General features: G+C 39.4%; 1 protein-coding gene across 2 annotated transcripts; it reads left to right on the top strand.

Annotated features, from left to right (window-relative positions):
- The first annotated feature begins 845 nt into the window (after positions 1-845).
- LOC124863366 (sarcoplasmic/endoplasmic reticulum calcium ATPase 1-like) lies at positions 846-22,069 on the top strand. 2 transcript variants are annotated; one of them, XM_047357717.1, is made up of 25 exons: positions 846-960; positions 1,068-1,205; positions 1,728-1,745; positions 2,241-2,323; positions 7,556-7,660; positions 9,424-9,562; positions 10,721-10,801; positions 10,889-10,974; positions 12,308-12,463; positions 13,623-13,764; positions 14,322-14,488; positions 14,588-14,676; positions 14,751-14,853; positions 14,969-15,100; positions 15,900-16,025; positions 16,882-17,100; positions 17,192-17,303; positions 17,396-17,619; positions 17,717-17,937; positions 18,588-18,790; positions 18,958-19,043; positions 19,163-19,296; positions 20,944-21,061; positions 21,208-21,325; positions 21,795-22,069. In XM_047357717.1, the coding sequence occupies exons 2-25, from the start codon at positions 1,088-1,090 to the stop codon at positions 21,803-21,805; spliced, it is 2,991 nt and encodes a 996-aa protein (XP_047213673.1). In that variant the 5' UTR covers positions 846-960; positions 1,068-1,087; the 3' UTR covers positions 21,806-22,069. The 2 variants fall into 2 exon arrangements, with proteins under 2 accessions (XP_047213673.1, XP_047213674.1); XM_047357718.1 differs by having other exon boundaries at positions 889-960; positions 1,087-1,205.
- Positions 22,070-22,096: the final 27 nt, after the last annotated feature.

Here is a 22,096-nt window from a genome sequence, read left to right as displayed (position 1 = left end):
GTTTGAGGTGTTAGTACAAAATGTTTTCCATGTTTCCTACATGGCTTGAAGCAAATAGCCACCAAGACTACTTATGGCTTTCTTCCAGGAGTGGCCAGATTTGTGGGGTGCACAACTTATAGCTGTCCTCTCACCATATTCTTCCAACTGAGCTGTGGAAATCAGCAGCTCCTTCAAACTTAGGGCTTGAGGCAAATGCTAATTAATTTTCTCTAATGTTCTCTAATAAAACCTCCGTCTTTGGAGAAAAGCTGCATTTCTTATGAATTTAAATTCTACACAGATGTCCTTACAGGCTGAATACAAATGCATGTCAGACCTCAAATTTATATTTATAAAAACCATGAATCATTTTCTGTCTACTAGAAAATATTGCACTACCGTACTTTGTTTAGGTCTATGACATGAAATCCTAATAGGATACACTGAAGTTTGTGTTTTCAATGTGTCAAAGTGCAACAAAAAATGATTGATACTCTTGTAAGGCCCTGTAAATATATTGCAAGCTTTTCTCTAAGTGTCCATTCATTTGTTAACTGAGTGTCCATATGTCTGCAGACACGTGAGCCCACATGTGCCCATCAGTGTCCCTTCTTCTCTTCTTTGTTCCAACCGTTCATCCTCTCTTCATCACATCTTATTTCCAGCATGCCGGGTTGTGGACCCCTCTGCAGTTGTTGCCCTCACCCACCCTGCTCACCTCCCTCTGGCTATTCTTTGCCACGGGGCAATCCCTGCCCACCTATTTGGGACGTTCCCATCCAATGAGGAGTGAGAGCATGTGGAGCGAGCACCAATGAGACCAGTTTTTCATCTGTATAAAACTTTTCAGGAAAGTTTGCCGGATTGCACTTTCTGTCAGTCCAGGGCTCTAAGAGGAGAGGAGCAGCCCAGAAAGAGAGAGAGCAGCACAGGGGGGGGTCTCCAGTTTTTAATCCCAATCCCACACCCAAGAAAGTGGTGGGTGAATCAACTTTTTCTTTTTTTTTTATCTCAGTTCTCTCCCAGTTGAGCCTCTCAGGTTGATGTGTTTGTGTTTTTATTTCTTTTATCCCTTTCTCCTGAAGCCTCTCTGTTTCTGCCAAGGATGGAGAATGCACACACCAAAGAGTCGGCCGAAGTTCTGGCCTATTTTGGAGTCACAGAAGACACGGGCCTGCCGCCTGAGCAGGTGAAAAAGAACCTGGAAAAGTACGGCTACAACGGTGAGGGAGAGAAAGAGACCCATAGCTGCAGACAAGATTTTTCACTGAATTTGTCTTGGATTAGCATCGAAAGAGCAGAGATGGAGGGATAAAAAACAGAGGGAGATGTGGTTGAGGACTGACAGATCATGTTTAAAGAGCAGGTGCATTGTGGTGTCACGTTTCTGACCACTGCTATTGGTTATAAACTGTTGGGAATGTTATGAAAGTGTGTCAAATCAAAATTAAATCATTTTCAGATCCATCTCTCCAGTGTCAGGCAGTAAAATGCAATACAAAACTACAACAAACCCATTCTGATCAAGTTTAGTGAAGCCAAAATTTAGCATCAAAAGTCATTTTAGCTGCAAAACATGCAAATTAACATGTTCAGAATGATTAAAGGAAGTTAATTGTTGAACTGGGCATCTGCGGAAGCAATGGCCTTAGTAAAATATCTGATTGCTGCAGTTAATCACTCTGAACTTACAAAGGAAGTAAATGTGTGGTTTTCACTAATATTCTCTCTGCTCCTACCTACAGAGCTGCCAGCAGAGGAGGGTGAGTCCACCTAGACACCTCCTTTTCTCTCATCTGTGTCTGGATCGCATGTTCTGTCCATCAAAGAGCATCTCTCACTGTGAAGCCACCTGGACACATGTTTCCCCCTCACATCCTGTGATGACAGCTAATGCTGTCATTTGCTTAACACCTATCATTTGGCTAGCTGTGCTTCAGTGTGCCAGAGACGTGGAGTGACCCCGCACAGCTAATAATACATCATTACCCCACACGACGCTGCAGTGCATGCTGGGTGCATGGACGGCATATTTGTTGCATTTAACATAAAACAAGCACTGACATATTGTTATGAGTTAAAAACAAGGTAATACAACTTCAAGTGGGGGAACTTAATACACAAAACACATGCAGCCTTCTTTAAATGTATTCCCTCATCAGTTTTGCATGTACAAACACCCTAATTGGTAATGTATAAACCTATAAACACATACTCCATCAATGCATATTTAATTTAGTGTGTTTTCTGTTTACCAGGAAAGAGTATTTGGGAGTTGGTGGTGGAGCAGTTTGAGGACCTGTTGGTCAGAATCCTTCTTCTGGCTGCGTGCATCTCCTTTGTGAGTTTGTACATGTTTTTATTCACATCCCATGATGCATCTGTATCTACATGACTAATTGAAGACAGTTTACTATAATCTGGTCAAATGTATCACTTACAGCAATGTGTTGGACCTCAGGGTTTTGTAACAAAGAAGGCTTATGATCAAGTCCAAAACAGATCTAAGATTTCCAAGATAGGCTAAACACAGAAAAACTTAGTCCACTTATTCTCCTTATTCATGGTGGTTCTTATTATTTCAGCTAAATACCTGCAGAGAATAAATTTCTAAGGGGCTTACAATGACGATGCTACCCTACACATGTATTGGCAGTGCCGTTTTGTTTAGTTTTTTAATTAATCTTCTGTCACAGCAGCATAATCTCACACCAAAGGGTTCAGAAAAATCCCGTCTTTCATTTACGTCAATTTATTCAATGAAAAAACGAATACTTGTTTTTAACAGAATCGCAGTTGCCATACTTTAGCTTTTAAAGTTCATTTCTATTTGTAATCAACGACTTCCTGTTTCCCTGTGTTAGAAATATGACAGGAAACAAAGGCCCATTTCTCTTAAGCATTCTTCAAAATGGGAAAGACAAAAGAAAATGCCATTCAAATAAGCTGGATGTATGTATGTGTGAAATAATTCAGAAAATAGTAACAAGAAAATAGCTAAGCCTGCTCATATCTACAGTGAAAACAATAAATGAAAATGTCCAGACAACTACAAGTGGGACAAACAATGGTGGACAAGAAGCTAGGTTTGCTTAAAAACTCTGAATTTGGTTTAAAACAAGAAAAAAAATGAAGCAGGACATTTCAAATTTGCTCATAAATAAAACAACAAAACCCATGCATGCATGTAGGAGACTAAAGTTGGAATAACAATAAAATGTAGATGTCGGGATAATGATTTGTTTTCTGTCATTTAGGAGTAAGCATTTGTCACTGCAGAGGTTGTAGTCTCTCTCATTCGTTTCTCTTGGCAGTAACAAACTGCTGTCCCTGCAGAACAGCCTTAATCAGCTGCTCTAACACTAAGCTATGAAAGCTACCATAATGTGCTGACAGTGTATCACATGAAACAGGCATATATCATCATCATTCGTCTCATAAGGGCATCTATATACTAACTTCTTGCTCCTGCCAATAATGTTTTCAGGAGAAGTAATTTGCTGAAATGTTAATTTAATGCTAGCATGTTGGACAGCTAGGGAGCTGCAGCAGCCAATACAGTTGTTCTTTCACGGTGAAATTGTAAATGGTGAATAACAGACTGTTAGGAGAAATCCAAATGTGCTAGATAAAAAACATATGGATACAGTGTCAGATTTAGGAGGATTCTGGCACCCGGGCTAGGGAGACAGTTTTGTTGTCTTAGCCACTCTATTTTTTAATGTTTGTCACATTAAGATGGACTGATTGTTAGGAAACATTAAACCATAGTATATTATAAGCACGATTTAAAGAAATTTCTTTATTCAAACATAAAGAAAAAAAACTTAAATCTCATAGTTAATATGCCAGATTTGTTGGTGGAGCAACTGTTCAAAGCTCTGCTTGGTTGTGTATGACCACAAAAATGAGACATCATTAATAAAAATTAGCTGTGCAACTAGCTTGGGTTGCAGCTCACAGAATCAGAGACAGGAAAACAACAACTGGTATCAGAAGTTGAGTTTAATTAGGGATTCCAATACCAATTATTACAAAATGCCTTAATTTGAACTTCTTTTTCAGACTATGAAGGATCAGATCTGGATATCCTTACTTAGTAACCTTTGCACCAATTTAGACAATCAGACAATCAAAATGTAAAGGTAACAAACATCTCCACAGTATTTGGTGGAATGACCTGGATCAAGCTTCTCACAATAGTTTGCTAGAACTTTGTCCCAAACCTCCTCACAGAACTGTTGTAACTGGGTCAGGTTTGAAGACCACCTTATTTTCAGCTCTGCCCACACATTTCCAATGGAACTGAGATTAGGCTTTTTTGATGACCAACCAAAAACATTAACATAATTGCCTGACTTATTTTAATTTTCCAATGATGTCACACAATAAGGCAGTGTTTCTGCAGTTTTGCCTTTAAACAGATTTACAGGTGTGCCTCCAATTAACTCCAGGGTTATGAATTAAACTTTTGGCAGCTTACAAAGGCCTGACGCCATCATCTGGGCCTTCTCAAATGGTTTAAAGGTTTATTAATATAAAAACTTCACACTATGAAGAAAGTAATAATAAAAAAAAAGTCCTCAGTCATTATTCTGGCATTCAGCAAATCCTAACCGACCTAAAACAAGAAAAGTCTAATTTAATTTAACACTGACAAAAAATATGTTTTTTTACAGAGCGTATGTGAATATCTGATTTTAACTGTATGTTGTTTTTTTATTTTCTGCTGCTGTCACAGTTTCTAAAGATGCAGTGATCTTAATAGGGAACTTAAATGAATCGTGGAGAGAGGGGAAAAAAAATGAATAAAACATGTTGTCCAACATGATGAAAACTAATTATAAAACCAAGCTGCAGTTCTGAGCATTCAGCTCTCACTTGTTATCTTTGTGGTAAAGACAAACATAGACTCAGGCTACCAAATACAGCATGTGCATCACTAAGATATTAAATTACTTTTGGATATACTCTCACTGACACAAGGAATCGCTCTCTCCCTCTGTGCTGCTGTTCTCTCTGCCATGGTTTTATTAAGGACAGCGCATTGCACACATTGTCTTAATCCTCAGTCTCTTCCCTCCAGCCTTCGCTGTGGCCCTAGAAGGCCTGACAGTTGTGTGTGGGATGAAAAAAAGAGAGAGAGAGAAAGATAAAGAGGAACACAGAAAGTGAGTGGCAGTGTGTGCCAGTACATATGCATGGCACAAGCTTTATTTTAAGAAAGTCTCAAGCCAGGACGAGAAACTGTATCCTTGGACAAAGGTCAAGGATGGTTGGAACGAGGGATGACTTTCAGTAGCAAGAGAGACATAAAGACAAAGAGGAGGGCACAGAAGGAGGAATGGCTGGGGATTGGGTTGCACAATTGCATTGTTTGGTACAATGCCAAAGAGAGCAATTGATTGAGAGTCGTATACGGTTTCTAAAAAAGAGAACACTAAATACTGCAGATACATTGTCATCCTATTCATACACACAGGAATGGGATGTCACTGCGATGTGTTGACAGGCTCTGATGCTCACTCTGGAGATCCATTGTGTGTTTGGAGAGAAGCACTGTGAAGACAGACTTGAGGGAGGGAGCATTAAGGGCCCATTTTCAAATAAGATAGGTGAGAAAATATATGAGAAAGATAGAAGGCAAATGTAAACAGATGATAAGGCAAAGGGAAAATCTGAGCAAGACTACTTTTTCCTTCCCGGTTCGGCCCGTGCTCCATTGGCCTGCAACTAATCTCTGTCTATGTCAACACGGAACCTTTCCGAAACAGGCCTTCCTTTGTAAGGTGGGACTCCTGCTCACACAGGGGAGGCACGTGTTAAGCTATAGATTACAAGATGAGTCACGTGGTACCGTAGGGGAGACATTTCACACAGGATGACATAAGAGACAACTGCTATTTGATCCATCAAAGGATCATCCCTGAGATAAATTACTGCCTGTGTTAGGAAAACTATGGGTACCACGTTAGAATAGGTCTTCCCTATAAATAGTTAAAGAATTGGTTACTAACACAACCTTAAACACTTTATAAACCATTAATAAACAGGTATAGAACAGCAGGACAGAGAGCAATAGTGGTTTCTGGCCAAATGGTAGACTGCCTATTATGTGTAGTTACTTTCAACCTGTGTTTTTCATCATCTACAGCTTCTGCATTGAGTATTGTCACAGGAAGTATTTGTGAACATATGTAATTAGCATTAGAATTTCAATAAATTTTTTGGCCCAGCATTATGGGTAAAAAAAAGAAATTGTGATAGAGTGACAGACAAGAAACAAGCTAATATTTTTGAGAAAACTCCGTCTGGCTAACTGTTAGCCGCTAACAATGCTAAAGTTAGCATCTGCTTCTGAGCTTATCGGTGCCAAACTTCATTTGGTTATCTCAACAATAACAATAATAATACCGTATAACTAAAATATTATTTGTACAAACACAAAAGGGAGCAGGTTCAATGCTTTTATTAGCACCACGATCACCTTACAATCAGAAAAACATAAAAACCGCAATAGGCTACATGATTTGAATTTTCAACACTGGTTACAGATTCATTTAAAATAAACAGAGTGAAAGACAAGATCTGAAATATTTATAAGCATCATGAGAATATTGTTACTGGCTAATGGTTAGCTGACATCGCTAAAGTTAGCATCAAATCCGGGGCCTGCTATTGTTACACAATTAAAGTGTTATTTCATTGTTTTTAATGAGTCTACTCTTCATTTTGACATCTGTAGTTTACAATCTCTAATGATTTTTTTTTTGTTTTAAAGGGACTGTTTTCACAGTTTTTGTTGTTTTTTGTATTAGGACAAGCAAAGAATTGGAAAAGCACAAAGGACTCAATATAGGCCTAAAAGCTGTTCAAATCTTAACTGTCTAACTCGGTTGTGTCACCCATTTTGGAAGTAGACCCTTGTCTCTCATTGTTTTTCTAGCCCCAGTGAATAGAAAATCTTGGTTGACTAACTGAAAAATCCCAGTGACTGATCAATTTAAAAAAAACTTAAATAAAATAAAAATTATATTGTGCTTATGTTATCATTGGCTTATAGGGATTGTTGTGAATGCCAATAACTGTAAAAAAATAAATACTTCTAGATCTGGGATGTTTTTTCCTGCTAAATAAATAAACCAATTTAAATTTAAGGGCTTTTTTGTCAAAAATGTTAATAAATGTGTATGGGGTTTTACCTTACTTTTAACATTTTTTTTACCAGTAAAATAGACTTTGAGACTTTGAATTTACAAGTTGACAATGCAACATTGTAGTGAACTGCACAGTGTTGTAATGTAAAAATGTTTTTCATGGAAAGATATATCAACATAAAAACGGGAGAGATCTAATTTAAAGTGTATAATTTTAGGATTAGTCATTTAGGTTGATTATTTATTTTATCTAAATATGCCAAATACTCACTATTTTCTGCTAGACAATGATTTCCGGTTGTTTATATCAAAACTGTCCCATTGGTATGCAGCTTTCAGACTAACAGACTGCTGCTATTACAGTATTATATCTTGTATTCTAATGTACACTAACTCTCTGCATCTGCATGACACAGGTGTTGGCTTGGTTTGAGGAAGGGGAAGAAACAGTCACCGCCTTTGTCGAGCCCTTTGTCATCCTCCTCATCCTTATTGCTAATGCCATCGTAGGGGTGTGGCAGGTCAGTCGGCATGCATACACCAAGATAATTACACTCTGAAGGACACGTGGCAGCCCCTGTATGCTGTGTTTTACACGCACTTAAATAGATTCTCAAACTTAGCAACAGTCACGCACAATAAATCACACACATTGTCGACCTGTTCCGGCCTCCTGTCATTTACGGAGAGCGCACTCCCCTGTACCAGAAAGTTCAAGGGAAGCCAGAGTGAGATTTGTGACAACAGTGGAAGATCAAGAGGGTAAAGGTCAGAACAATGGGGTGATGAGCTGCAGCCTAAGCTGCCTAGAAGGCTTATTGACAGTCCTCACTCTGCAGTATACAGTAAGGCTTGAAGTGGGCATTTGATTTAGTGGGGGTGCATATTAACCCTGCAGAACTCATTTGGAAACTATGCACAAGGATTCACACATTGAGGGTATAGAGAGGGAGGACAGCTGGCATAAGTTGAGCTTTACACTTTGAGGCGGTTGGGAGTAGCCTTGGAAGAAAACCACCGACTGACATCAGTCTGTCTGTCCTCTATGTTTATCAGGCTGACGCAGCTTTCTCCGGACTACAATGCAGTGTGCTGGACACCAAGCAAGTGATTTCCAATGAATAAATTAGAAGGCACATTTCCAAAAGGCATGTGAGCAACTCCCCAAATGTATAGAGGAAGGTGCTCTGTTCAGATAACACTAAATTTGAACTTTTCAGCCACCAAGGAAAACGCCATGTCTGTCACAAACCTAACATATCCCATCACCCCAAGAACACAATCCCCAAAGTAAAACATGGTAGTGGCAGCATCATGCTGTGGGGATGTTATTCAGCAGCAGGGACTGGGAAACTGGTATGAGTTAAGGGGAAGTTAGATGGTGCTATATACAGGGATATTCTTGAGCAAAACCTGTGTCAGTCTGCCTGTGATTTAAGACTGGGATGGAGGTTCACCTTCAAGCAGGACAGTGGCCAGAAGCAAACTACTCAAGCAACACTCGAGTGGTTTAATGGGAAACATATATATGACATGGAATGGCCTAGTCAAAGTCCAGAACTCAGTCTAACTAAGAATCTGTGGTTAGACTTGAAGATCATTGTTTAGGTTGTATTTCTGTATACACCATCACCACAGTGAAACATGATGGGATCATCATGTTCTGGGTATTATTTGTTTAGCAGGGAAAAGGAAGTGGATCAGCATTAAAGGGGAGATGAATGGATCTAAATATTACTGGAAAAGAAAAAACCTGTTAGAGGTTGCACAGCCGACTATACAAAGAATAAAGATGTAGAGAGGTTAAAAACAGGGTTGGTTATTAAACATTATTCCAAGCTTTGAAAATCTCAAAGAACAGTTTTATTATGTGAAAAATGAGCGAGTATTACACAATGGCAAACCTACCAAGAAATGGCCATTCACCTAAACTGACAGGCTACACAAGGAGCGTGTTCATCAGAGAAGCAGCCAAGAGGCCCTTGGTAACTCTGGAGGAGCTGCAGAAATTTGCAACTCAGGTGGGACAATCTGAGTTTCAAAATCTTTTTCAGTTTGAAACAGATTTTGTTTCAAAATGAAGAAACACACTGTCACACAATGATGCACTGCTTTGTGTTGGTCATTCACAAAACATCCCATTGAAATACACATCACAGTAAAGCGTACACTGCATATGCCTCCGTTTTATTCAAAGGTTTAAACCAAATGATTGGACATTATCTTTAGATCAAGTGACTGATGGAGTAAGTCACTGTTGAATGCATGTACATTTTTGTTCCAGGAGCGGAATGCAGAAAGCGCCATAGAGGCCCTGAAGGAGTACGAGCCTGAGATGGGAAAGGTTTACCGGGCCGACAGGAAGAGCGTTCAGAGGATCAAGGCCAGGGAGATTGTCCCCGGAGATGTGGTTGAGGTTTCTGGTAAGACTTAATTTTTTTTCTTATAATACATTTTTCAGTATTTATGGCCTTGTCTAAGCTGATGGAAATGAACAGATTCACAAAATCAAACATTTTCTAGTGCAGTTCTGCATTTTTTGCCCTGTTCCAAAATTCTTTTAAAAGTGTTTTTTAATCTCAAAGTTCAAACGATGATATTTGAGACTGTTGCCAGTAGATGCTAAATGTGTGCTGAAAAGGATAATTACTAAGAATAAATGGTAAAACTAATCAAGGGGAACATGCAGAGGAAGACAAGGAACTCCTGACTTATTTGTAGCTTTATGTGGAAATTGTGGTTGTTGTCAGGGCAAAAATGTGTCTTCATATACAGGAAGAAAATCTGGACAGTGTTGTTGACATCTGTGTTGGTCTGTGATGTCACCTACAGCCCCAGCGATGTAAGACAAGCAGCTTTAGACTTATTTAAATGCATTTAAATGCATGAACATTTGTAGAAAAAATATAAAACTCTTCTTGCATTCATAGTTTGGAACCCATTGATATAGTTTTGATGGGTTTTTAAGTTCCAGTAGAGTTGGTGCAGATCAGGCCAAAGATCTTATTTTTACATAAAACAGGTAGATATGGATAAATTAAAAGCTCTTTCCTTGTTGTTTTACTAAAACTGTCATAAAAAAACAATCAAACTTCTTTAAAAAGTCTTTAGATATTTTTGTTTTTAGCTGGTGGTTGCATGTGTGAAAAAATTGACACCTTCCTTTTAAGGTAACCACAGAGAAAAAGGGGTGGAGATGCTTGATTATGAAAGCACTTGATATTGACCCAGTCCTCTGTCTCTCCCTGTCCACCTGTTCTTTTCCCCTCATGATCTCCCCAAGGTCTTGCTCTCCCTCTGCCTCTCACAGTGGTATCAGCTTTCAACAACAACACTATCCATCCAAAGTGCTAAGACCAGTCAATCACCCCTGCCCCCTTCATCCTGCATGCTGCTGTCAAATTGTTACCAAGCTTTGTGCTGTAAAGCTCCACAACAAATCGATAAAATTAAAATTAAAAACCTATGGACTAGTTACCTAACTAGTCCATAGGTTGTACTGTAAATAAAGTGTTTGTCTTTTTGTCTTTATCTTTGTCTTTATCTTTGTCTTTATCTGTGTTTGGTTGTGTGGAAAATAGTTGGTGACAAAGTTCCAGCTGACATCAGGATCATCTCCATCAAGTCCACAACACTGCGTGTGGACCAATCCATTCTGACTGGTATGCCTGTCAACAAAAATAATAGACAATAGAAATAAATCTTTTTGAAAGTTTTACTGATCACTCTACCTCATTATTGTGCTTCAGGAGAGTCTGTCAGTGTGATAAAGCACACTGACGCTGTTCCAGACCTGCGAGCTGTGAACCAGGACAAGAAGAACATGCTGTTCTCTGTAAGTCTCCTGCTCTTGAACTTCTTTACCATCTCTAGAGATGTCTACAGCATCCTCTACATATGAAAACCCCAAGTAGAGATGTGCAACAGGCTTCAAATTAATTAATTTCTCACGTTCATAATGATGATGTTAATGATGCCATACACACTAACAAAGTGCCCAGGGACTTTGGAATAATCATAATCATTAGTTTTAAACCAAAAGCACCTGATGTATTTTTTGCTGAAATCCTAGCCTCATCTGAGCAAAGTACACAGTTTCAGATAAAAGTCCCCATAGTGTTTAGTAAACTCCACACATTTACATTTATGATGGTAGGGCAGAAAAGGAAATTTTTTTGGAATCACTCATAAACAACGGGTTGTCATCTAGATAGCACCCAATAGTTACCATGGACATTTGCTGCTCTCTAACAGTGGCCTTTTGCAGAATCTCTTTTCCCTCACCGTCCTGCTTGCGGTGTGGTGGCAGAATAAACCTGGTTCCTTGCTCAGCTTTGTTCGTCACATTTCCTCTTGTTTTGAGCATTTTCATTATTGCCCTGACTTTAGATATGTGCATGTTTAAGTGAAAAGCTCTTGTAGCTGTTTGCTGCCTTACTTGAATGACATAGTGTCTGGTTTTTCCCATCTTGTCATACATATGTGTCCCGCAAGGTAACAGGAAGTTACAACTTACTAGTTCACGGTTCACACTTTTATCAAGTTTTAAAAGCAAAGTATGATAAATAAAAATACAATAAACAATATAAAAACAAAATTTCTTAATGTATTATGTTTGCCCTGCTAATTAAATGAGCAGAAATGAAAGGATTTAATTGGATTCTTCTAAGGTTTTCACTATTTTAGCTACTGTAATAAAATAGGAACTTATTTTAAGTCTTTTTAATCATCATTACCACAGGGGCCAACACATGTGGTACAAGCTGTATTTCTTTAAAATCTGACCACTCATTCCCATAATTTCTTTTTATTCCCACCATAATGTTAGACTCCTTACTCCACCTAATAATCATTGCAGAAGAATCATTGGCATTTTTTTTGGAAATCACAGTAATCAATGTTATTAAAATGTTCAAATGTAGATAGACTAATTATGATTGTTGATGTCTTAATGTTAATTCTGCTATTTTAGGTAATATTGTTTGATGAAAATATTTTGACTTGTTACAGTATTACAGTTTTGCTGTTTTAGGTTTTTTGTAGCATTTGGTTCCTCTGAGGATTAGCAGGTTAAATAAGGCCTATAATAGGATTTAATGAATGTCAAAATGAACTGAAATAATCTAACCGTTGCAAAGATATTGAAATTTTCTGAAACTCCTGTTCAGGGCACAAACATCGCTGCTGGTAAAGCTGTTGGCATCGCCATTGCCACTGGTGTCTCCACTGAGATCGGTAAGATACGTGACCAGATGGCAGCCACTGAGCAGGAGAAGACGCCTCTGCAACAGAAACTGGATGAGTTTGGAGAGCAGCTGTCCAAGGTGGGTAAGACTGGTGAACATGAACTAACGTATATCTTCTTTTTCTTTTCATCCTTTCCAACCTTCTTGAACACGTTTCTTCACCTCTTTTCCACACTCACCATTGCTCGGGACTGTTAACCCTAAGTAGTTAAAATCCTCCACCTTTTTTATCTCTGTGTTCTGTAACCTTACTGCTCCAGTGGCTTGCTCCGGCTAACCTTCATCTCTCTAGATTTTCCTCCACCTGTTCCTTGCTCTTACCAGAGATCACAATGTCATCTGCAAACATCCTTGTCCATGGAGATTCCTGTCTAACCTTGTCTGTTAACCTGTCCATCACCACAGCCAACAAGACCTGGCTCAGAACCAATCCTTGATGCAGTCCCACTTCCACCTTAAACTCCTCTGTCACACCTACAGCACACCTCACCACTGTGTCCCAGCTCTCAAACATGTCCCGCACCATTCTAACATTTTTCTCTGTTACTCCAGACCTTCTCATACAATACCACAGCTCTGCTCTCAGCACCCCGTCATTTGCTTTCTCTAGATCTACAAAAACATAATACAGCTCCCTCTGACCTTCTCTGTACTTCTCTAACAACATCCTCAACACAAATATTGCATCTGTAGTACTTTTTCTTGGCACAAACCCATACTGCTGCTCACAAATGCTCACTTCTGACCTAAGTCTAGCTTCCACCAGTCTTTCCCATAACATTTATTGTGTGACTTATCAACTTTATTCCTCTGTAGTTGCCACAACTCTGCACATCTCCCTTGTTCTTGAAAGAGGTACCAGCACACTTCTCCTCCATTCCTCAATCATCTTCTTGCTCTCTAAGATCTCATTGGACAGCCTAGTCAAAAACTTGACTGCTGTTTCTCCTAGACACTTCCATACCTCCATAAGTACATCATGGGGACCAACTGCCTTTCTGCTCTTCATCCTTTTCAATGCCTTCCTTAACTAATCCTGAACTAATGTATCTATGCCTTAAAAATAGGCTTTGTTCCATCCTCTCCTTGTTGCTGGTATGACAAGACTGAATTTCAGTGGTTAACATCCAAATACCAATTTCATGATAGAGTTCAAGTAGAGTTTTAAATATTTTTGGAAAATACAAAACTTTGACTAATGTTTGATGACGTATCATTTGCTTGACTCTCCCTTCAGGTCATCTCCCTCATTTGTGTGGCCGTGTGGATAATCAACATTGGCCATTTCAATGACCCAGTCCACGGGGGATCCTGGATCCGTGGTGCCATCTACTATTTCAAGATTGCTGTGGCTTTGGCTGTGGCTGCCATTCCTGAAGGTAAACCCCAGAGATTAGCTTCAGTTTCACTGACCCAGAGGGCTATGTAATGGTGTGTCAAACTCTTGGTTATATGGTGCCACCATGATCACCTCCCTGAAAGAGGGCTGAGTAGGTTTATTGTACTAGGATATTGCCTAATCTGCTTTTTTTCAATGCCACCTAAAAGCTTATAGTATAAATGTGCAAATGTGTTTACACTTCTACATTACTCTGTTATCCCTAAATAAAATTCAGTTGAATCAATTGCCTTTTTAAGTCATCTAATTATTAAACAGAGCTCACCTGAGCGTCAATTATTCTGAGTATAAATAAAGCTGTTTGGAAACTGCATGTAACCCAGAATACACCCTCCCAATGGTGGTGGCTACATTATGCTTTGGTGATGTTGGCCTTCAGCAGTGACAGGCCAGCCAGTCAGTTGATAGAAAGATGAATGGAGCAAAATACAAATCAATCCTGCAAGAAAACCTTGGATTTTCTCCCCCCGCCCCCATCAATAACCCCGTCCCAAGTGCTTCCAGAGTTCCGTGACCACTTTCCCTTTTCCATCACAGGCCTACCCGCTGTTATAACCACTTGTCTGGCACTGGGAACTCGTCGTATGGCCAAGAAGAACGCCATCGTCAGAAGCCTTCCCTCTGTGGAGACTCTGGGCTGCACCTCGGTTATCTGCTCGGACAAGACGGGCACTCTCACCACTAACCAGATGTGTGTAACCAAGGTCAGTTTGTGCTCATATCCACAAATACAGCTACATATAGTTTTAGTTTTCTCCATTTTTAGATATGCAAACTGTATTTTATACTTTTTTTCATTTCAGATGTTCATTATTGAAAAAGTTGAAGGCGACGTCATCACCCTTGGTCAGTTTGACATTTCAGGCTCAAAGTACACACCTGAAGGAGAAGTGTAAGTAAATGAAGAAATTACAGATTCACCATTTTGAATCATAGCTGTGTTGGAAAACATTTTTCTCTCTTAAGCACAAGAAACAACGCATTAGTGAAGCGCGGACAGTATGATGGATTGGTTGAGCTGGCGACCATCTGTGCCCTGTGCAATGACTCATCTCTGGACTACAACGAGGTCAGCAGAGCGTTCAGAGCTGTCTGAATGCTTTACAACACCAATGTTTATGTGGTGCAAGCAAGAGTGACGATGCTCTGATTCTGATCTCTGATTTTCCCTTTCCACTGTGCAGTCCAAGGGTATTTACGAGAAAGTGGGTGAGGCCACGGAGACAGCCTTGTGCTGTTTGGTGGAGAAGATGAACGTGTTCAACACCGAGGTGCGCGGCCTGTCGAAGGTCGAGAGGGCAAACGCTTGCTGTTCTGTAAGTCCATAACAGATCTTATGCAGCCTGCAATAAGTTGAAAAATTATCTGTTTTCTATAGAGAAGAAAAAAATCTAATGAACATATAAATAGGAGTTATTCATAGTTGCACTATGAATACTACTATATGCATAATAAAGCACCAGTCAGTCATTTTCTACCGCTTATTCCATAGTGGGTCACGGGAAGCTGGTGCCTATCTCCAGCAGTCTATGGGCGAGAGGCGGGGTACACCCTGGATAGGTCGCCAGTCCATCGCAGGGCAACACACAAACAACCATGCACACACTCATTCATACACCTAAGGGCAATTTAGAGAGACCAATTAACCTAGCAGGCATGTCTTTGGACTGTGGGAGGAAGCCGGAGTACCTGGTGAGAACCCATGCATGCACGGGGAGAACATGCAAACTTCCCCAGGCTGGGAATTGAACCCAGGACCTTCTTGCTGCAAGGCAACAGTGCTACCAACTGCACCAGCATGCAGCCCCATAAAGCACCAGATCTATGATTTTTTTTTACAGAGATTTTAAATTACTTTGTGAATTTTATGCACTCCAAAACTACTTTGGTCAACATGATTTCCATATAGTTGCTAGCAATTTCAAAGTCTCAAAATCCTTGTGTTTATCATAAAATGTTAAACTTAAGAAAAGCCCTGCTCAGCACAGAAAAAAGTATCTGCTGGCCTGCAGCAGATGTTTTTCATATACATACAACAATTTAGATATTTAAAACTGTAGTGATTTTGATCTTTTAGAGCCAACTTCACCAGTTTGTCTATCCACTTCATATCAGGTCATCAAACAGCTGATGAGGAAGGAATTCACCCTGGAGTTCTCCAGAGACAGAAAGTCCATGTCAGTATACTGCTCACCTGCAAAATCAGCCAAAGCTCCTGTGGGGAACAAGATGTTTGTCAAAGTGAGTGATAATACCTCTTAGAAACTAAGCTAAATAGAAGCATTTTATGATTACTGACACTTAAAACAAGAGCTTTGATCTATAGAAATCAAAAGGTATCGGAAACGTTTTAAAAACATGGCTGTGAACAAATTTAAATTAATGAGAGTCAAATGTTAATTTGAAGAATTAACAGTGTCTAAATAACCGATGCCTGGACACACATTTATGTACAGATGTGCAATAAATTTGTACATTTGGAGGAGGAAATACAGTAGGTTTTAGTTTGTGTCAGTTTATCTCATACGGAACATATCTTTAAAAAGAAGAAAAAAAATACAGCTCCTCCATATTTATTGGAACCACTGGAGAAGACGTGTAAAAAGCCTTAAAATAAACACATCATTTATATTATAATATATATATATATATATATAAATATATATATATATATATATATAATATATATATATATATATATATATATATATATATATATTGTAGTTATGAACAACTTCAAGGCAGTAGCTACTTTCTTGTAGCCATTTCTTGACTTAACATGAACGCATTTAGATTGCCTGAGCAGTATGTTCTCTTGTCTTTCCTATTTCTGAGTGACTAAAATAAATATATTTATACCTCAGAGAAACAGACGCCTTAATTATGGTTTACTGCTAAATTTTCCTAGACACTCTGATCAACTTGAATAGAAAGTATACATATATAATATTATATTAAAGGCATATTCCTAAACTTACACTCAGATCCATTCTTTCTGCAGAATTGAATATAGATTAAGATGGATTACAGAGGCATTTTAGGCTAAGTTCACTGTTTTAATGTAAATCTACTGACTGTGTCTTTATGTCGTCATCAGGGTGCTCCAGAAGGTGTCATAGAACGTTGCGCTTATGTCCGCGTAGGCACCAACCGCGTTCCTCTGACTGGCCCAGTCAAAGACCAGATCATGTCAGTCATCAAGGAGTGGGGCACTGGGCGTGATACCCTGCGATGTTTGGCACTCGCCACTCGCGACACACCTGTGAGGAAGGAAGAGATGAACCTGGAGGACTCCACAAAGTTTGCAAACTATGAAGTGAATTATCTTAATAAAAAAATTTAGAGAAATGTGTCTGTCTTGGCAAAATGTAGTGGATCATGTTTTCCTTTTTCCTTCCTTTCTGTAGACTGACTTGACCTTTGTTGGCTGTGTTGGCATGCTTGACCCTCCTCGCAAGGAGGTCATGAGCTCCATCGAGCTGTGCAGGGCTGCCGGCATCCGTGTCATCATGATCACTGGTCAGTCTAAGCAACACACCAATCCATTTGTGAAAGAATTGAGCAAACATTCGAAGAAAATAACAATTCTCATTACTGGTGTTTTCTTTTAGGAGACAATAAGGGTACGGCAGTGGCCATCTGCAGACGCATTGGCATCTTCACTGAGGAGGAGGATGTTACTGGTAAGGCCTTCACTGGCCGTGAGTTTGATGACCTCTCTCAGTATGATCAGAAGAAAGCAGTCCGAAAGGCTAGCTGCTTTGCCAGAGTGGAACCATCCCACAAATCCAAGATTGTTGAGTTCCTACAGGGCTTTGATGAGATTACCGCCATGGTGAGGAGAAATCCGCTCCACCTCTGATGAGGTAAATATGATTATATTGGGTAAATCTGGCGAAACTAACTCTTCTTCATTCCTTCTCCTCACCAAGACCGGAGACGGAGTGAACGATGCCCCAGCCTTGAAGAAGGCGGAGATTGGCATCGCCATGGGCTCTGGCACTGCCGTTGCCAAGTCTGCCTCTGAAATGGTCCTGGCTGACGACAACTTCTCTTCCATTGTGTCTGCTGTTGAGGAGGGCAGAGCCATTTACAACAACATGAAGCAGTTCATCCGCTACCTCATCTCCTCTAATGTAGGCGAAGTTGTCTGGTGAGCACATTGTTTTTCATTTAGAAAAATAACAATTAGATTTTATGAGATTAAGACTCGAGTGTGATACTTAGACTAGATGCACTTAAGTCGCACGAAGCCTCTAGACTTGACTTTGACTCACACTCTCAATTTTGCTTAGACTAGACTTTACTTAGACCAGTACTTTGTAAACGCTAGGCTTGACTTTGCCTCTAGGTCTAATGACTCTAGTTTAGACATAGACTCAATGCTCTAAAACCTTTAGGACTTGACATAAACTCATGTTCTAATGACCCTAGATTTTACTCTGACTCAACCTACTTCCAAAATAAACTATCGTCATTACAAAGACACTTCTGGCTTTACAAAATAAAATCCTTTCCTTTTAAATTATATTTAAAAAATCATACAATCTTGTGGCCCCATGTACGGAAGCTATAAATCTTTAACAGCCATTCAGGGTTTGTTTTCCAATTTTACTTCATGTCTTTCTCCCTTCTCTTTTGTACCATGATTAAAGGCCATTAAAACCACAAAATATTTTTTTTATTCAATATTTGCATCTTGGACTTGGAAAAAGGGATTTGTGAATGTCTCTTCTTTATATTAATGAGAAATAAACTCATAACTAAGACAGCTGTTAATTTCTCCTTTTCTTCCTCCTTCAGTATCTTCCTCACCGCTGCCTTGGGTCTGCCAGAGGCATTGATTCCTGTACAGCTTCTTTGGGTCAATCTTGTGACTGATGGTCTACCAGCCACTGCACTGGGCTTTAATCCCCCTGACCTGGACATCATGGGCAAAGCCCCCCGTTCCCCTAAAGAGCCCCTTATCTCAGGCTGGCTCTTCTTCAGATATCTGGCCATAGGAGGTAGATTCTTGAAGAGACATTGGCTTGCAGCCACTAAAATCAATGAATGTGTTTGGTTAAACTAGTAAATAGTCATTTTTCTGACTCTCTTACAAAAACAAAAATAGTTCATATTATCTAAAAATTGCTTTATTTGCTGATCTCAGTTTTAATGTCTGTTCTTCCAGGTTATGTCGGAGCTGCAACAGTGGCAGCAGCAGCTTGGTGGTTCCTGTACTGTGATGAAGGTCCAATGATCACCTTCTATCAACTGGTAAGTGTAAAAAAAAAAAATCTATTTACTGAGCAAGTTTTTAAAATACAAACAGAGCAATTATTTGTGAGCACATTACAACTTTGGAAGACCGGAACCAATCTTAAACTTCCTGTCAGGCGCACTTCATGCAATGCAGTGAGGAAAACGAGGACTTTGCCGGCATCCACTGTCACGTATTCGAGTCTGCTCCACCAATGACGATGGCCTTGTCTGTGCTGGTCACCATTGAAATGTGCAACGCTCTGAACAGGTGGGAACTTATGGCACAAGGTGATTTCTATACGCTTCGCATCAAAACATACAGTTGCATATATTTGCACAAACAAGTAGACGTTTACTATACGCAAATCAAACAAGAACAATGTATTTGCTCAGGGTAACTAATATTACTAGTTAATATATGGAGTTTCTCAAAAATAAACACAAAAACCTGTGTTGAATGGCTACTACTGTCTCAGAATTATCAACCCCTACATCAGACGTGGTTCCAGAGGAATTTAGCTGGGGCATAAACAATCTTTTTATATAACATAAATACATAAATAAACATGTATGTAACAAACAACCATGTTGTTTATTAATTAAAAAGAATAATGACTTAAACAGTGGCATGTAAGTGTGCATCAGTCACCAGAAAATGCTGAGTAATTATGCTCAGCTTAAACGTTACATATACATTGCATAAGTACATAAAAATTGCATATAAAATATATAAAACTAATCAGCACAGCCATCTAATCATTGCGTTTAAAACACATTAACTCCAGAAACCTGAAGGCAACTATACATGAACTTGTCCTGCAGACGTGGAAATGTTTTTGAAAAAATACTGACCATTTTTAACTTTTCTTTAAAACTCTTTTTTTTGCACAAACCTAAAATGCAAATTGAAAAAAAAAAAAGAGCTAGAAAAGTCAAAATGTCAATAACTGAGCTCACATATCTGTTGTGGCCCAGCTGCTCTTTGTGCACCAGGGATGCGATTTCGAAACCAGTTTAATTTCCTCATTCCAAAGACTGTCACTATTTTCACTGAATCTTCTAGCCAGGGTCTGTTTGGGTATCACGTAAAAGAAAAAGAGAAATGTCTAACAGGATCATTTTCAGAATCAGAATCAGCTTTATTGCCAAGTTCGTACATACAAACAAGGAATTTGACTCCGGTACACTTTGCTCTCTTGTTTTTGTTTTTTGCATTAAAGAGTATACATATATACAATATACACATATATAAATAAAAGGTGCATTTGCAACATCTGTATGCTGTTTTTTGGTACTCTGGTAAATGTTCAACAGAGAAACAGCCTGGGGGAAGAAACTGTCTCTGTAGCATTTTTAAGGCGCAAATGCCGGTGGTGGAGTGTCTGAAACCGCAGACTGCGAGGAGAGACCAGGAGCAGGAGCGTTTGCGGCTGCAGCGCCTGGTTTCACTTGCCTTGCTAACACTGTAGACGTATTAGCATCGTCCCTGCTTGTGCTACCTTGATCTTGGCTACTGCCGTTTAAGTGTCTTCTTTTTCGCCTTCAAAGGTCCCATTTAGTAGCCTGCAGCACCCTCTGCTGGTATTCTTGGGTCAATACATTACATAGTTGCAACTCAGTTTTCACGGGCGTTGTAATCCGTTTCACAGAACAGCTGGATTTATACTTATAATAAATTACACACTGATTAACTTCATTTACAAAGTAAGTAACTTTTGAAGGCTGGTGGCTGCACTCAATTTTATTTATGGTGTCAGTTTGAAGGAGGCTGAATACAAATGCACACAACCTTCAGATTTTTATTTTAAAAATTTGTGAAAATCATGTATTATTTTCCTTTTTTTGTCAAAATTATATAAATTTGTGTTAGTCTATTATATAAAATCCCCCAAAATACATTTCTAAAACCATTCAGCTTGTCTGAGAACCAGTCCCTGGTGCGGATGCCTCCCTGGAGCAACGGCTGGCTGATGGGCGCCATGAGCCTCTCCATGTCCCTCCACTTCATGATCATCTACGTCGACCCCCTGCCTGTAAGTCTCCACCTCAGCACCACCACAGAACTAGGAAGATCTCTCTTATTTGCCCTGTGATAGCTAAGTGAGCACAGCTCAGATAGATACTCTGCTGTGTGCCGTCATTTTAAACTAGAATTTGTTGGTCCTCCGCTTATCCACAGATGATCTTCAAGCTCACTCATCTGAATGTGGAGCAGTGGATGATGGTGCTGAAACTGTCCTTCCCGGTGATCCTTCTTGATGAGCTTCTGAAGTTTGTGGCTCGCACATATCTGGAAGGTGAGCTCAAAGAGGAACTTCTTCAGTAAAAGTCTTAACATTGTTTTTAGTTTTAAGCACCGTAATATTTTTTATTACATATTTTGAGCAAAAAAGAAATCAAAGGTGGTCATGAGGCAGCATCTGTGAGTAGGGTTAACATCTTCCCTTTATTCATTTCATTCTTAATTTCCTACCACCTTCTTTCCTGTTTTCTCTGATGATGTTGATCTAAGTTTCCTCTTCACTTCCTGTGCGCTCCACTTTCTTATTCCTTCTGGCAATGCAGCCTAAAACCCATCTCCTCTCCTCCCTACCCCTATAATAAAAAAAACAAGGTATTCTCCTGACTCACACCAGCTACACATTCTTTATTTGGTGCAGCCCATCTCATTTGTCTGAGTGGAATTAGGTTTAGTGGACCTAAACAAGTCTGCTCCGGAGTCCTGTTTTTCTAAAGCTAGCACATTATTTTGTTTTGTCCATTCAGGAAAAGTTTAAAGGTAAGCGTGGAAGAGAGAGCATCAGAAGCAAAGGGAGCACGGCGACACAGGATGGAGAGATAAAAATGCAGAATGCTCCAAATGAATGAAAGCTCGCCAAGTGGTGTGAAATCAACAGGACTGGCATCTGAAAATACACAAAAAAACTGCTAAAGTTTTGTTTTATTTCTGTGTATGTTCCGAAAATAATATATAGTTACGGTATTTTAAAGATATTCTGTTTATTCTATTCTTAAAGAATAAAGATCTGTACTAAAGATAACATGAACTGCAACTCTTATATATATAT

This window comes from Girardinichthys multiradiatus, chromosome X (assembly GCF_021462225.1).
Source record: "Girardinichthys multiradiatus isolate DD_20200921_A chromosome X, DD_fGirMul_XY1, whole genome shotgun sequence".
NCBI lineage: Eukaryota > Metazoa > Chordata > Actinopteri > Cyprinodontiformes > Goodeidae > Girardinichthys > Girardinichthys multiradiatus.
The sequence above is the reverse complement of the archived record's forward strand: the minus strand, read 5'-3'. Positions and strand labels throughout refer to the sequence as shown.